At 36.9% G+C, this 16,979-nt stretch overlaps 1 protein-coding gene across 4 annotated transcripts in view; it reads right to left on the bottom strand.

The window, feature by feature from the left end:
• Pcdh7 (protocadherin 7) overlaps positions 1–16,979 on the bottom strand; it is a 400,300-nt gene that overhangs the window by 376,038 nt on the left and 7,283 nt on the right. The window contains exon 2 of one of the 4 annotated variants that reach the window (XM_028765266.1): positions 14,162–14,264. The exons of the other annotated variants lie outside the window; for them this stretch is intronic. Coding sequence (XP_028621099.1) covers positions 14,229–14,264 — 36 coding nt within the window. The 3' untranslated portion in view covers positions 14,162–14,228. Of the gene's footprint in view, positions 1–14,161; positions 14,265–16,979 lie in introns of those variants that run through there. 4 annotated transcript variants of the gene reach the window in all.

Genomic DNA, 16,979 nt, shown 5'->3' with positions numbered 1-16,979 from the left:
TTTGCTTTATAGACTTTTATTTACATAATCAAGAAATACTGGAAATTTTCTGGACAAAAATTATATTTACTCATCTATATTTCTTCTGTGTAGCTTGGATACTGAAATTGTAAGAGACAGGTAGTGTTTAAAATATTCTTATCTCTTGGCTGCTTCATCCTGACCTCTGAGTCCCTCTGAGTCCATCAGAAAACAGACTGCTTGGTGGCAGGAGGAAGCCCGGGGTGGTGCAGAAGCTGATAGGCTGCCACAGGGGTAAGAAAAGAGCAGTATCTCAGATGATCATAAACTGACTGCTGCAGAGGAGGCAGAGTAGCAAGGGAGACACAGCTTGCCCACAGCCTCAGCCTGTGTCTGGCAGAAAGAAGGCGGAGAACCAAGCTTCCAGCTCGCCAATGCCATCCTTCTAGGCTCTTTCCTCCACAGCCTGAAATCAAGGGAACCTTAATAAAAGGTTTTTCTTAACGCAGCTTTCAAAAATTTCCAGTAAGTCCCCTTTTAAATGTTAGTTCCCATCAAAGGAACTCTTGCTTTTTAATTAATTTTGCAAATATAAATAGTGATCACTTAAAAACAAAATAACATGAGCTTGTGAGGATGGGTATGCCTGTGATGGTGGTGCTTTGTGTGATGTGTGTCTTAGTGTGTGAGAGAGGGTGGGGTTAGGGGGAGTAGGGGAGAATGAGAAGGGCTGGAGGTGAAGGAGATCAGAATGTCAGCCTTTATTCTCCAGCTTTTTCCTCGGGGCTGATTTTTTTCCCCAAATCTTTTCAACTGCAAGTTTAGGAAGAAATGTAGGCAATCATGAAAGTACAGAAAGATACAACTTCCTGTCTCTATTCCCCCAGTACTTTTATTTCTTGCTACCTCTTGCCTTTGATGAAAAAAGTCCCTCCCTTACCCATTTTTTTTCAATTATTCAATAAAAAGCCCAGCAAGAAACTAGCTTAAGTGATGAAAAAGAAATAAGCTAAACATTTTTTTTTCTAGACCCTTGAGCAAAATCCTGGATTTTTTTTTCCTTTTCGTAAATTGAGACTTTGCACACTAGCTCTGAAGTGTATTTTTCTCTTTTCTTCAATAAGACATTTCAGCGATTTCTCTGAGTGATAAAATAATGTGTCTTCAATTCTCTTCCACAGTTGAGTGCCAGGAACGGAAGGTGACAACTCTGCTATTTTTGGTAACAAGATATTCTTTTTTGTAAAAACTAATTTTTTCTAGGAAATACTTAGACTTGGAATCATGACTTCATTTTGAATTTCCCTCTGTCTTTATCAAAAAAAAAAAAACCCTTAGTATCATATACCGGAGGAATTGTTTTCTTTAGAACCCACAGTTTTTACAGCTAGACTTACAGTTTCTCTTACCTTGCACAAAATGTTCAACAGTGAGCAAGATAGACATCAATGATGAACAAAGGAAAAAGATAGGAAAAAAAAAGTTGAGTGATTTGCTCAACACCAGTGATGAAAACTCAAATGAATTTAAGAAACTCTGCATCTACCTCCCGTTTAGGCTTGTGCTTGCTAAAACAAAGGCATATTACAAGATGAGTTACACTGTTAGAACTTTCTGATTTCAGTTTCTTCCTTGTGCAAGGCAGTACGGGCTAAATAGTTTCCCTCTGGTACTAAAGAGCATGAAAACTCACTCTGCAGTGTATGCATCAGCACTCTCAGTCCGTATGAACCAAAGGTTTAAAAAGCACCACCCCAACAAATCTGAACACAAGGTAATTTCCAGGAGTCTGCCTGTCATAATGACTAAAGACAAGAAATGCTTCTGGCTTCACATAAATTATTCTCATTTTTTCTATCTAGTATCTCACTAAAAGGAAGAACCCAGAACTTCTTTATTTTCTATTAATTTAATTTATATAGATTTATTTAGTGTATATGTGTTTGCACACATACATGACACACATGCCATGACATTTATGGAAGTCATAAAATAAATATCATAGAATGCATTTAAAATCATATGCAAACGTATGAATGTAAACAGAAGCTAAACAGAGCAAAGGAATCCTCACCACAAGGCAACAAGCCCTGCCTTGTGCTTTGGTGACAATTGTTCTTACAAGAGAATCATCAAAGAACATAAAATTAGTAGCTAGAGATTCTCAGGCATATGCTGCACACTCATTTCCTGCACACTATGTAAAATTCATGTTCATATTATATATTACTAAGAATTGACAAATCTTCCCAAACAACAAGGTAACCCTACATCAACACATACCAAGAAACACACATAAGACCAGGTGAACTTCAGTAAGTATGCACAATGTAAGAATGCAACACACACTAGGACTTCAAATTTTTCTATTCTTTTACCCCCTCAAGTATAACTATGTATTTAGTAAAGCTTAGGAAATCATAACTAATTGTCCTCGTCCAGATAATAAATTCAGGTAAGCCTTCCCACTCAAATAAAATGGATTAAGACTCGACTTTGTTCATATTCTTGATTTAGTGAATATATAGTAAATGTATGATATTCATACTTAGTTTCTCCAATTACATTCTGTGATGCAGCTGTAGTGCTTCTATGTTTGCTGTGACTGAATACCAGTCATGAGAAAGAAAAAGGAGTTGGTGTGAGCACTCCATAAGAATTCAAGTGTGATCTGGAAATTAACTGCACCCCTTACAAGTTTATTATATTTCACTTGCTTCAGTAGGGAATAGCAACAGTGGTGGATTGTTTTAACCATCTGTGGTATTTTAAATAAGAGTGGTCACCATGGGCTCATATGTTTGGATGCTTGCTCTCCCGTTACTGAATCTGAGAAAGATTCAGAAGTGTGGACTTGTTGGAGTAGGTTTGGCCTTGTTAGTGGAGCTGTGTTGCTAGGCTTTGGGCTTTGAGGTTTGAAGGGCCCACTGTTGATCCCAGTATTACTCTCTTTCTGCCTCTTGCCTGTGGGTCAGGATGTGAACTCTCAGCGACCACTCCAGCAATATGCCACCATGGTCCCACCAGGATGGTGATGACTGACCCTCTGATGTTATAAACAAGCCACCCAGTAAATGTTTTATTCTAAAAGTTTCATTGGTCATACTGTCTCTTCACATGAAAGAGTAACTAAGAGGCCATCTATTTTGGAGAAGAAAATGAATTAAGGAAACAATAGCCTCAGAATTGTTGTCCATTGGTTTCAATGCTTAAAAGTTGTAAACTGGAGTCCTCAGAGGTCGTTTAATGACAAAGAACTTGAGGCTCTTGCAAAGGACTCAGATTTAGTTTCCAGAAACCATATAGAGGTTCACAACCCTCTATAACTGCAGCTGCTAGGCATCTCAGGATTCCTTTGTCCTTCACAGTCTCCTGAATACACATGGAGCACAAAATTCCATAAAAGCTCACAAACACACAAACAGACAAGCGCACACACACATGCACACACATACTCACACATGCACGCACATGTACACTAAAATAAATAAAATAAACCCTTACGGCTTTCCCACAATACTGAGATATCCACATTTCCTGTAGGTAGAGATAATAAAAGGAGAATCCAAAGATATTTTATATACATATTTTAGAAAAGCTTCTCAGTTAAAAAGAAAGTATCCAACAATGGAAAATATCATGGACATTTTCTTTTAGACACTAGCCATGCCAAAAAGGAAAACAGCATTATTTTATTAAAGACAAAAGTCACTAAGGTACAGTCTTAAGTGCTGTTCGTTTGAATTTTAGATGTTCTATACAAATTTATGTAGATTTTAAATAAAAGAATAAAATGATGAAGTTTTAAACTACAAAAAGGATAATCAATAGCAGCTATTACTTGGAGACTCAGTTGGTCGTACTCAACAACAGTCAAATGATATTAGGTAGACAATTTCAAAAGTAAAATGTTTGTAGTTTTAAATAGGGTTCACTGCGGTAGAATCTTATAATCTTTTTATATCGTCATTTGTTATTGTTGTTCAGCTTAATATATCTATTTATAAATTAGATTTTGCTTCAGTAAGTATGTACGTTAATCACTGTTTATCGCTGTGACAAAAAATATCTAAGAAACAATAGAGGAAGTTTCATTTAGACTTCGGGATTCCAAGGTCTCAGTGGATGGTCACATGGCTTCATTGTATATGGACCTGTATTGAGGCAGAATATTATGGCAGAGTATATGCTCTTATATCAAGCAACTCACCTCATACAAGATAAGGGCAAAAACAAGCGGGAGAAAGAAACTAGAAACAAGGTAGTAGGCTAGGACATGCCCCTAGTCACCTACTGCCTAGATCCAGCTATTTCCATTGTAGCCATCAAATTATGTAACCAATAATGGAATTATCCTTGGCTGAGTTTAGACTCAGCACTACTTGTGGACACTAGTGCAGGTCCACATCTTCAACACACTGATACACTAATCATTAGGGTTGGGAAGAAATATTCAAACCCTGCCAGTGTTTATGATACAAGACATATAATATGGTGCAGGAATCCACTGAGGATTTGGAATATATCCCATGCAGATATGCAGCTACATTTTCATAACATGTATAGTAATCAATACTTAATTGAAGGAACAGAAGAATTAACCATTACAAATAGTTTGTAACTAATTCACTTTCCCTTTGCTTTCTTTCATATATGCTTTTGAAAACTCGAGAAGGAAATATATATTTTTATAAAGCTCTGATTCACAAAAAATTGTCAAATTTTTATTCTTCATTAAAAGGCATTTCCTATCTTGCATCAAATGGCAATTCACTGAAGATTAATGAGTTTGTTTCTTCTACTTGCACTAATGATATGCAGAACACTTTCTGAATAGAGAATGAATTGGAGAATATTAAAATAACAAAAGTCTGTGATGGGGTGTTTCTGAAAATAAGAATAGGTTGAAGGAAAGGAAAATAGAAAATACACCCGTCTAATGCACAAGTTCCCATCCTATAATTTGCACTTTGATTGAGGCTTAAGGTAGTACTACTTTTTTCAAATGAACCGATTAACCTAATTTCAAGAACCAAATAAAAGGTATCAAAATTGCAAGGTTAGAATATCACTGAAGCCTTGCCGAGAAGTGAGTGAATGCAATCTCATTCTCATAAAACTAGTTGTCTATAGTGCAGAGCTCTTTCCTGTACTTCACAGTAGTTGGGAATGTGACCTTTGCAGCTAGATCGTCTGTACTTGAACTATAGCTCTGCACTTTGCAAATTATGTGACTGAATAAGTCATTCTGAGTAAGTATCTCTCTTACTCACCACACCCATTGTCTACAATATAAAGATAGCTATCAGTGAGACTTTGTGGTTGTTGTGTTCAACTGGTGATTTCATACATGCAAGCTATGTTACTCAATGCCTAGAATATAATGTGCAACGTAAGCTTAGCTATGGTGGTTTATGTAGTGTTCCAACAATCCCCTGGAGGAAGACTATTTCTTTCCATCCTTTTCTGTCATTTCTGTTTGTTACGTTCCTAGAATACTACCTGGAACTTAAATGGCATATAGATGTTAGTCACTGAATATTTGTTCTCTGAAATATTAACTGTACTACCTTTGTGTGGGTAGTATGTATTTGTATGCACCTATGCATATGTACATTGCATACACATATACATACAAAAAGAACATGAAAGGAAAACCTAACAAACTTAGGGGGTTTAATTTTATTATTTCTGATCACTTGTTGTATTGGTTTGGAAGAAATAGACATTACTGTGATTGATTTCTCTGACACCAGAAATTTTATCTCTGGAAATATTTTTGCCTTTGTGATCAACAGTTCAATGTACTAAGAAGCAGGCTTAAATGCAAATGTGTAAATACACTTCTGTTTATGCACTATTTATTGCCATTTCTCTGCACAGAAGACTATTAAATTTTCTAATCTTAAATGTTGGAGGTTCAACCAGCCTTAGAGGCTCAGAAGGAACTCCTTAGGAAATGTATGCTCAGTTGTTTTCTTTCCTCACCTAGGAATGCTGACAGAAAGAGATTTAACTCCTGCTTTTCATTTGGATTTTAATGATTAAGAAAAACAAGATATTTGCTACTCAGTGTTAATAATATCATTAAAAATAATTTACACTTGTGGATTGTTTTCGGTAGATTTTGCTATTCCATTAATCAGTATACCTGCATACACTTACAGACTAGCAAAAGTAAAATAACTAAAATGTTGTTTAAATCAAATCTTCAGGAAAACTAGAAACTTCAGAAATATTCAATGATATGCATGAGGTGTTAGATGTAGGAAACTGAAAAACGTATATTTAAAAATGTATGTGCATGCATACACATTATAGATTCATAGATTTTTTCACAAAGATAAAGCAAGTATATAAATCTTTTATCATTGTAAAACATATTTGAGGTTCATCTTGACAGGAAAAGTGGAACGTACATGCTCCCCAGAACATAAAGACCATATACAATGAGTGAATGTGTAAAAGTTGATGTTCCAATCTAGTATGTCCTAGTGAAGACCAGGAATGAACTCTGCTATGGACAGAACTGTGTATTTCCAAGTTCATCTACTGAAATCATAAACCTTGTAATGTCAGTACTTCCAGAGACGCATTTAAGGTTATAGGAGGTCTGAAGGTTATGGTCCTCATCTGATAAGGCCTAGTGTTTTCCTCAGAGGAGTGGATATAAAGCTTTCTATCTATGCATGCACAGAAGGAAAGCATGGAAGGGGTAAATAGGCAAGCAGTGACGTGCAAGCCTAGTGAGAGTTTTCCAGAAACCACACTGACCAGCACTTTGATCTAAGTTTTCAGAGAAAACAAAATTTAACTCCAGGTGTTTAGTGGGCCCAGTTTGCGGTATTTCGGGATGGCAGCCAGGGAAGACTCATAAAAATTATTAAGACCATTGAGAGGCCTGGGAAAATAGTCCAGACAGAAAAGTTATATGCCCTCGAACTATCAGGACCAGAACTCAATTGCTAGAACCGAAATAAGAAAAAAATAATATTGTCATGTGCAGCAGGTTTGTAATCCCATCAGTAGTGATTCAGAGACAGGCAGATATCTTGGAGCTCCTTGACCAAAAGCAATAGAAAAGGGGGGGTAGGGGAGGCTACTGTTCCTGAGGAGAGATGTGGGAGGTTGTTCTCTACTATCCATATGCAAACTCATGCTCTTGTATATATAAATGCATGTACATGTGGCTGCACACACACATACACATAGATACATACAACATGCACACAGACAACTGATAAAAATACATAGCAGATATTATGGAGTAGAAAAGAATTACCACACTTTTTTAAAGGTTGCTTTGTAAACTGAACTCTACCAGTACTGCTATAATAATACAGACCTTCAGATATGTAGAGAGACATAAACTGGAGTTAAGTTCTGAAGGGTACTAGCAGGAGGTGGTGGACAGGAGGGGATGTGGCTTGTTCCCTTGTTCCTGTGTGGCAGTCAGATACCTAAATCACAGTCCTCTAGTATGGGAAAGAGCAGTAATACCCTAACAGGGCTCTTGGGCTAGTGGTTGATACAGAGTAAAGCTTCAGTAAATAGCAGCCATTAATTTTAGATGCTGGACATAAAGTGAGAGAAAAGGTCCCAGCAAGATTGCAGTCAAGACAAAATGACGGATTTAAGAAGTGATGGAATCGAACCAGGGTCACAAGGATACAATTAAATTAGCCGCAGACTCCTCTAAACTCCCTGTTTTACAGCATTAACCATCACACCTCTTTCTTTACCAGGGAGAGGGCAACAACTCTGATGTCTTCCTGACAACAGCTACTACCTCCTGGCATGTGTGACGGCCACACTCAGCTGTCTCTTCGTAGAAGATCAGTGCTACTTTGAAAGGAACCATGGAAACAGACAAGCAGATGGTCAAATGGATGAGGACAAATGTTTTTGAAGCATTTTGTTAAGTGTAATGAAAGCCTTCCAAAGTGTCAAAGTACCTTCAGAAGGGAGACAACCTCCTGGCAAACTAGAAACAGTATCTTCCTTCATGGAGGTGCATAGGAAAGTCCCAAATATTCCATGTCACTCCCATAAACCTGGTTGTGTAACCAGATCAGGGGTTAAGGTGTAAAATGGCAGAAACCTTTCCTGTGGATATGTCAATCAGGGCTGGACAGTGGGTTTTCTCACTGCCTCAACCAGTTACAAGCTTTTATTTTTCCAGAGACTAGGAGTGAACTACTAAGGAAAAGTTAGAATTTCAGAGGATCTAACCTAGAAATTGGTAGGCAAGCTTCTCATTTTCAAGTAAAAATGAGAAAAAATTTAAGCGTGACTATGGAATGAATCACAGCTCTAAGGCCAGGAATCCATGATAGAGTATGTATGGCTAGCAGGCAAAAGGTCCTGGGTTTTAGATCCTCCAAACCTCAATAAACACAAACAAGCAAATAAATAAAGCTTCTAGGCTACACAGGTAAGACACTAGAATCAAATTTCTATGAATGAAAAATTCTAATTTATAATATCCGTACGCTATAAAAACCCACAAGGATTATGCTCTGTCCACCAGACTTATCATATTACAGAATCACCACAGTACTCTTTTTTAAAAGTGTGTAGTTCTTAGTTTTCATTAGTTTACTAAGATACTGCACCTCCACTCTCTCTCAAATCTGGGTGTATTTAGTCCACTTCATCAGAGTGGAGACAGCTGGAGCCCTGCGCATTCACCCTGCTCTGAAAAAATCTACAGACCTTTGTCAAAAGAATTCCCTTTGAAGCTTCTTCCAACTGTGAAAAAATGTTATTATCCTCTTTAAATCTCAGCTTCCTCAGGTTAAAATCAGGATAAGAAACAAATGCATGCTAACAAAGCCCCAATAAGTGGGAACTGTTTCACTCTACTAGCAGAATAATGACGGTAGGAGGAATGTGGGCTCACTGGGAGGGAGCTTTTTCCTTTTTTTTTCTACCCTTCCCCATTGCTCTCTTTCCTCCCCAAAATAAGAAGCAGAAAATAAATAGAATAGGGCAGTTAAACTGGATGCTGTAGAGAGAAAGGGAAATGGCGTTTCATGACATCCCTCTTTCAAAACTTAAAACCTAGACAGCTGCTTTTCTCAGGTCAGAACATCCCTTTCTGATAAATTCTAAAAAAAAAGCTAAACATACATGCATGTACATATGCATACAAACATACATACACAGAGAGGGAGAGAGAGAGAGAGACAGAGAGAGACAGAGACAGAGACAGAGAGAGAGACAGAGAGAGACAGAGACAGAGACACAGAGACAGAAAAACAGAGACTGGGTGCTTTAAATCTTTAAATGAGTTCTTACCACACACACACACACACACACACACACACACATATCCCAGAGAGACTCTAGTTAGAGTTGCAGACACTGGGTGCTTTAAGTGAGTTCTCACCCTTTGAGGCTCCAGTCAGCCTACCACTCTTCCCTAAGGCCCTAATCAAAATTTCCATTTCTTAAGGACTATTGATCTTTGGGTTGTGCTGACCTAGTTATCTGCTTAAAGCAATTTACACCCAGGTGTGCTAAAAGCCCAACCAAACTCCAACAGAGGTCATTTACATTTTAAAAGGGGAACTCTTCTGGGCAATCCAAAGTTCAAGGGAGAGCTTTGGAATTGCTCAAACTTTCCGGCGTTCACTCCACTGCTCAGCACCTTCAATTGCTGCTGGGTTCCCTTTTCTAGACCTCTTTTCTCTGTAGATTCACTACACCCTTATTTCTCTTTCCAGACATGCCAGCGCATCACCTTTTTAAATGACTGCATGTCATGAGGTAGGGTGGAAACAGAAACGTTTGTGTGCGAGTCTGAGTTGGCATAGAAAATGAATAATATCTGCAGAAATATACAAATTGACAGATACTGAGATCCATCCGTGTCTGTGTTTGGGAGTACATATATCTATTTTTGCCACAGATAAGCAGTTCCAGAAAAATACTGACAACCCATATGCTTGCATGGTTCTTTGAGGCCCTTGTCCTCGGTTGCTTTCTATTGCTGTGGTTAAATAACATGACCAAAAAAACAACTTGGGAGCGAAGAGGGTTTATTTCACCTTAGAGCTTAAAGCCAGTCTACCATAAAGAGAAGCTAAAGCAGGAAGTGAAACAGAGATCTTGGAGCAATGACATTTACTGGCTTATTTTCCAAGGCTAGCCTAATTTGCTCTTCAATATAACCCAAAGCTAGTGGCTTAGTGTAGTCCCTGCCCACAGTGGGCTTAGCAACCCACCACTACTCAACATCCATCAAGTCATCCTTAATCCAGACAAAGCCCCCTGAGGTTTGCCTAGAGGCTAATCTGATAAAGACATTTCATTTCCTAAATTTTAGATTCTATCTTCCCAGATAACTCTAAGCAGTGTCAAGTTGACAAATCAACAACAAAAGACCCTTACCAACTCTTCTCTCAAATGTGTCTGAAACCTGTTAAGTAAGCATGATTTTCAGTGGTCATGGTAAACATTGGCATTGCTTTCCTAGTAGTAATAGGTTTGGGATTTAAAATAGAAGCAAGAACGAAGGTGAAGAAAACAGAATTGTTGATTTGTTGCTGAAGCCGGGATCATAAAATGCACACTGCCAAGTGGAAAAGACAGACTCTGGCCAGTATATTAGAAGGCCTAAATCTCAGAGAACTCAATCTCACAGGAAAAGAAGATAAGCAAGCTTTCAGAGTATCCTACAGGGTCATATTAAGGAGGTCCTATCATGTAGGGAAAAGAGGATCCAATGGCAAGGAACAGAGACCAAGACAGCCACCGATGAATTTATTAGGGGACCCACATGAAAATCAAGCTATGCATTTTCTACAAATGCATAGGGGGTTGAGGTCCAGCTCCTGCATATTTCCTGGTTTGTGGCCCAGGCTCTGTGAGCCTTCATGGTCCCAGGTTTGTTGACTCTGTGGGTCATCTTGTGGTATCCTTGACCCACTTTTTTCTTCTTTTGACCAACATTTTGTCTTCTATCCCCCTACTCTTCCACAACACTCCCTGGTTTCAGGTTGATGTGTGGTAAGGGTGAGACTGGGAAGTGAGGAGGGAGGGGCCCTGGATGTAAAGTGAATAAAAACAAAAGCAAACAACAACAACAACAAGAGATCTCATCCTATTCCAGAGCCAGGGTGGATGAATTTGAAAGCTAACTCTACTCAAAGCCTAAGGACTTTATTCCACAAAGGTTTGTGAGAGTCTCCTTTAAGTTAAGACTGCTCCCTGGCACTTGGAAAATGTGATGGTAAAGAAAAACTGAAGTAGGGGTAGCTCCTCTGAACACAGTGAATCCCCTGCCTAAGGTGTGGCATGTCTACACTGTTTTTGTTGGTGGCGGTTGGTTGGTTTTTGTTTGTCTGGGCTTTATTGATTGTTTGTTTTATTTTTGTTTTGTGAGACAAGATTTCTCTGTAGCTCTGGGTGTCCTTGTCTCTGCCTTCAGAGTAATGGGATTAAATGTGGGAGGCATCACAACCCTGCTAAACATTTCCGTTCTTATTCCTGTAAAATGATGATCATGATTATTTTAAGTCTATGTTTTATCTCCACATCACAGCCTAGCACAAGGTAATAGAGATAGTCTGAAAAATGGCACACATGAAAGAAAAGTTTAATGCAAAATTATAGAGTTTTTTTCTTAAGTGCAGGTCACTGAAAGCCAGACTATGGAATCACTTTATCAAGAACGTGGAAGGGTCTTGGGCTCATTTTCCAATATACATTCAGAAATAAACTCAGGGTAAAAATTAATTTTTGAAGGTTTGATTTTAAATATAGCATCAATAACATACAATCCTACATATAAATATGATAATGAGTGAGATTTTCAAGTCATAACTCACTTAATCTTTTCAATCATGACAATGACTTTTGAAAAATGTTAGGATTTCCGACATATACCTTCTCATAAATTATATAAACTTCTCTTACATGTTTTTGGAACTTTAGAGCTCAATCTGTTTTAGGGAAGATTGTAGCCATAAAGTCTAAAAATTAACTTTATTTTAAAACATAACTTCAGTCAATAATGGTGACATAGGCCCTTAGACCCAGCACCCTAGAAGGCACAGGCAAGCAGTTTGGCATAGATGCATAGTGAATTGTGAGCTTGCCCAAGGTACAAGGTAAAAATTTGTTTCAACAAAACTCATAACCAAACAAAACAAAAACATGAATTTCACTTGGATGCTTTGAGTATTCTTGAGTCTGAGGGGATATTTAGAAATTGATTTTGTAAATTTCTTAAGCTGAGTTCCATCATTCAGGAAAAGTCTGCTGGTTGCTTCATTAGCTTCATCGCAGAAATAATGAAGGTGCTTTTTTTATTCCAGTCTGTTCTGAAGAACAAGTAAGCAAGCATGTATCTACTGCCTAGTGTTCTGAAAATTAAAAGGCACAATGAAAATGTAAATGACTATCTATTTTATGTCCTGTTAACATTATATTTATTTCATGAAGGCAGGAACTTTATGCTCCATACCCAGACCTGGTAGTAATATTGTACTAATATATATATATATATATATATATATATATATATATATATATAACCTAAGCACTATGTCATAACTTCCTATTTTGTGGTAGAAATTGCATAAGTCAAACCATTCCTCAAGAACATGCCACAGGCTGAGTTGCAAATACTGAGTGAGGGTTCTTCTCTGTAAATGTTTTCAGTAATGCTACCCATGGTCACCCACTGCACAGTCTACCCTCTCCAACTCCTAGACTTTGTTCTATCACTTCCTGTTTGTAAGTTGGTATGGTTTGCTGCAAAATTTCATTTTAAGTCTATTGAGGTTTTTTTTTTTGTCTTTGAGATGAAGAAATAGGCATTCGAGAGACACAGAACAGAGTCTAGATTCCTCTCCAGACTCTTAGCCTCAGTCTTGTCTTCGAAACAAAATGAGAGGCAAAGGATAATTAAGTTTTTTATTCAGGAATTTCACTGCAGGCTCAATGATACTTCAGAAAATGGCCCTTTTGCAAGATCAGATAAACAGCTAATAGTATAAAAACCCTTAAGTGTACGTTAGGGACTTGTATGGGCTACAGCAGTTCTCACCACTTCAGACTTCTGTGTTGTTCCAATAATCTTCATTATTTGTTAAAAAGCCATTAGACTGACAATTATTTACACACACATGATGAAATAGAATAAAACAAAACAAAACCTGGGGAGTGTGGAACTCTTATCCAGTACTAGGGAACATGGAGAAAATTGTAATGGGGCAGGGCAGACAGTGCAATGAATAATTATAAAAGAATCAAACCACATACAACACATAAAGGTATACTATCACAAATAAATGCAGATATACAAACGTGGGGCACGTGTAGAAAGGTTGTTCAGAAGGTGCCAACTTACCTAGACCATGACTCCTACAACTAAAAATACCCATTTAATGTCTCAACCAATGAAACTTAATTCTCAGAACTGTAAGGTTATATTACCTGACATCCGACATAACCGCCTCCCTATAAATGTAGTCCACAAAACTGGCAGGTATATATTCCTTCTGAATTTTTCTTCAGTGACTTTGATAAATCTAACTAAATTTTTAGAAATTCTTTAAAAATGTATCATCAACAACAACCACCTCTTGAAAATCCTATAGGGTTTGTTTATTTCAAGATTAAGGAAAATTTAAGCCATTGCAGTGTCTGTGATAGATGCAAAAAGTCACAGACCAGTATGTTTTATTAAAGTGCTTGAAGTCTTTAATATTCACGAGTGGGTAAAAACACAAATTCGCACGGTGACATTCAGAATTTTAACACAGATTTGGCAAGAACTGACTGCCTAGCTGGAAGAAGTTGTGATCAAATGACACAGAAAAACACTGATCAGTTTTATTTGAAATCAGTATTTAGTGTACTGTTGATGAAGATGTAAGAAACTGAATTTCCCTTTGTTTACTCAAAGCCAAAATCTTTGAGTTATTATTATTGAAATACGTTTTGGGATTCTTTTTTCCTAATGCTTTTCCTATCAAGTGTTAATAGTTGCTAGCCATCTCTTTGAGAGCAGAATGGTAGACATCTGTGAATAATACATGCCTGTATTAATACTGCCTCTTTGGACCTTAACTTGCTTTCAAACTATTTATTATCCTTAAATAGGGAAGAAAGAGCTTGAAAATAAAATGCACAACAAGGGGAACAAACAGTGATTGGCTGACACCCCACGACCAAGGGCAGGCTCCAGCAGGTGTCGGAGTAGCAAGGTGATCACAGAGTGTGGTGCAAAATGGAGCATCATATTAGAGTGGAATTCAGCCAAACACCGTAATGTATGGATGTAGACGCATCTGAAAGAAGGAAAATAAAGATTTATGTAGGTTAAAACAAAAAAACATGTTGTAGAAAATCTCCCTAAACTCTTATACTTGACCACAATGCTGATACAGAGGTCTGGAAACAGATAAAATTTTTTCATTGCAAATTATAGATTTATGAATAATAAATATGCTCAAGGGGGCAAACTGACTTGTCAGAGGAATCCAACATCAGGAGCCTTAATGGTTCTGTTGTTTGTACACAGCATTAGAGCTCAATACAAACATCACTAAATTCCTGAAAATAAACCTTTCTTCCGCCCTTAAAACATTAATTCACCAGAAGCGATAATTAAGATTAGTTTTAGTGGTTTCAGCTCAGCTTTTTTTGTATGTGATTTCTCCCACTAACTAGTGCTAAATAAAGCACCATGCAGTGTGCATGACACAGACTCCGCTTTAGACAAGAGTTTAAGGGCTTTAAAATTTTTTTTTAAAATATTAAAGCTAAAAAGGAAACTTCTGTCGATTCGCTGACACAGCTTTTATTCTTTCTATAAAGCCACAGAAAAGGAATGAATGGGAAACCTTGCCATAGTCTAGACTAGTCTGTGTTTGAGTGTAAACAAGGTTTGACTACACTTACTGCACAATGTTCCCCTATCACTGTCCCTAACAATAAGGGTAATGGATATTCCAGTTGATTCTATGACAAAACCAGTGCTAAGAGCCATTGAAATTAGTAAACTTTACACTTTATATATGATTCCTATGCAAATTGGCATTGACTAACAACAACAATAACAACAAAACACTTTATTTTTTTCTAACTGAAAAAAAAAGTCTCACTCTTCTGTGAAACTTGCTAGTGAACAAACTGGGAGGAAAAGAAAAGCAATTGTGTCATTGTATGTTTAGGTTAAATGGTGACACATCAAGTAATCTAGAAGCCAAAAGCGGTTATCAGTTTTGGTTAAAAAGGTAAACAATTACTTCGAAAAGAATATACAAAGTTTGTCATGTATAATACTGAGAATATTTTGTTTTCAAATAAAATGCCTTTCTAGTGAAGATCCGCAACAGGGTACCACCCATGACAGCAACTTATGGCTGTCCTTACTATTGTGCTTAATTTCAAATACTGTCAATTACTTTTTTGAGCCTACACTAATCAGAATCACATTAACTCTGTTTCATGTACATCATCAATGGTGACCTTTTATGAGATATAAAATTATGAACTTTTACTAAAATCAGTAAGTTTTAAATTTTAAATTCCACATAAGTCCTAGAGTTGAGGCCAAAATTATGCTATATTTTTAAAAAAAATAAGGTCTATCTTTATAGTCAAATACATTAGCAAAGACATAAGTGAACCGAAGCAGATTTTTACCACGGCTACATTCTACACAGAGAAACTTACTGAGATTCAAAGGATGTTTTGCCTCTAAAAGTGGTTTAATGAAGATGCTTGGCCTCTGGTCTATGTCATATCTCTAATAACTTTGTGAACATAATCAAACAACTTTTGTATGCTAGATTCTTATTTACCTCTTCTATAAAAAGAGAATTGTTAAGGTGGTACCTTTTCATTCTAAATTGTGATGACTCTCACGATTTCAGGTATAAGCCATAAGCTGTTGACTTGTTTGCTTTCCACATCAGTGTACGTGTATCAGTACAAGATAAAGCACTAATGGCCACACAGTTGTTAAACAAGAATGTGTACTTGAGTGCAAAAAAAGGAGAAAGCTCATAACACATAGAAATTTTGGAAACTTTATAGATTTGTATCATTAATCACTCATATAAGCTAATCATTAATTGATTCATTTGTTTAACATAATTTTGGGGACCATTTAACTTGTTCTATAGGAACTTCCCTTTAAAGTTGCATATCAACTCTAGACCACATAACTGAGCGAACATTTCTATATGCCTTATACATTCAAAAACTCAGGTAATATTGCTCAGTAGATGTTCCTCTCCTATTAGTTATGAAGTTCCTACCAAGAATACTAGGCCAAAGGTAAAAGAAATATATGCATATTCACTAGGTTTCATGAAAGAGTCCTTGGTGATAACCAAGTGAACCACATTGTGAATGCTTTCCTGGAGAATTGATCAGGATGCTGTGTGTAGCTGACATCACTTTGCAGATATATTACTGCTGAGTATGTTGTGCTGATGCAGAAGCAGGTTGGTGCTTAATTTTCATAAAATGTAGCACTCTGATACTAACAGAAAGGTACCCATTGGCTTCCAAAATCAGTCATCTTTTTATAAAGTTCACTTGTTCTATTTTAATTAAGTGTATAATGAACATTGACCAAAATTTTATTAATTAAGGAGAACATTATTCAGCCTAAATCAGCAGTACCTTACAGAAGGGAAACTGTCAGTGGAATTCACAAGATTTTTTTTCTCCTGAATACATTGTGACCAGCTCAAAATGAATTTTAAAATAAATGTTTATTCAAGCCCAATTATAAAAAAATACCTTATGTTTCATTTATGAATTTCTATAATACATTTTATGTATAAAGTCATTATCTTTTTTTTTTAAAAAAAGCATACCACATGATAAGCTTAATAGGATTTGAGAGTAGCTGGAGGACTGAAACTCTACATCTGCACTCTGTTAACTGTTATAATTTTACTGAAATTATTCAGCACAAATTTAAAAAACAAATCGAATGCATCTCTCTCTCTCTCTCTCTCTCTCTCTCTCTCTCTCTCTCTCTCTCT

This window comes from Grammomys surdaster, unplaced genomic scaffold (genome assembly GCF_004785775.1).
Source record: "Grammomys surdaster isolate TR1022 unplaced genomic scaffold, NIH_TR_1.0 150, whole genome shotgun sequence".
Taxonomy (NCBI): Eukaryota; Metazoa; Chordata; class Mammalia; order Rodentia; family Muridae; genus Grammomys; species Grammomys surdaster.
The sequence above is the reverse complement of the archived record's forward strand: the minus strand, read 5'-3'. Positions and strand labels throughout refer to the sequence as shown.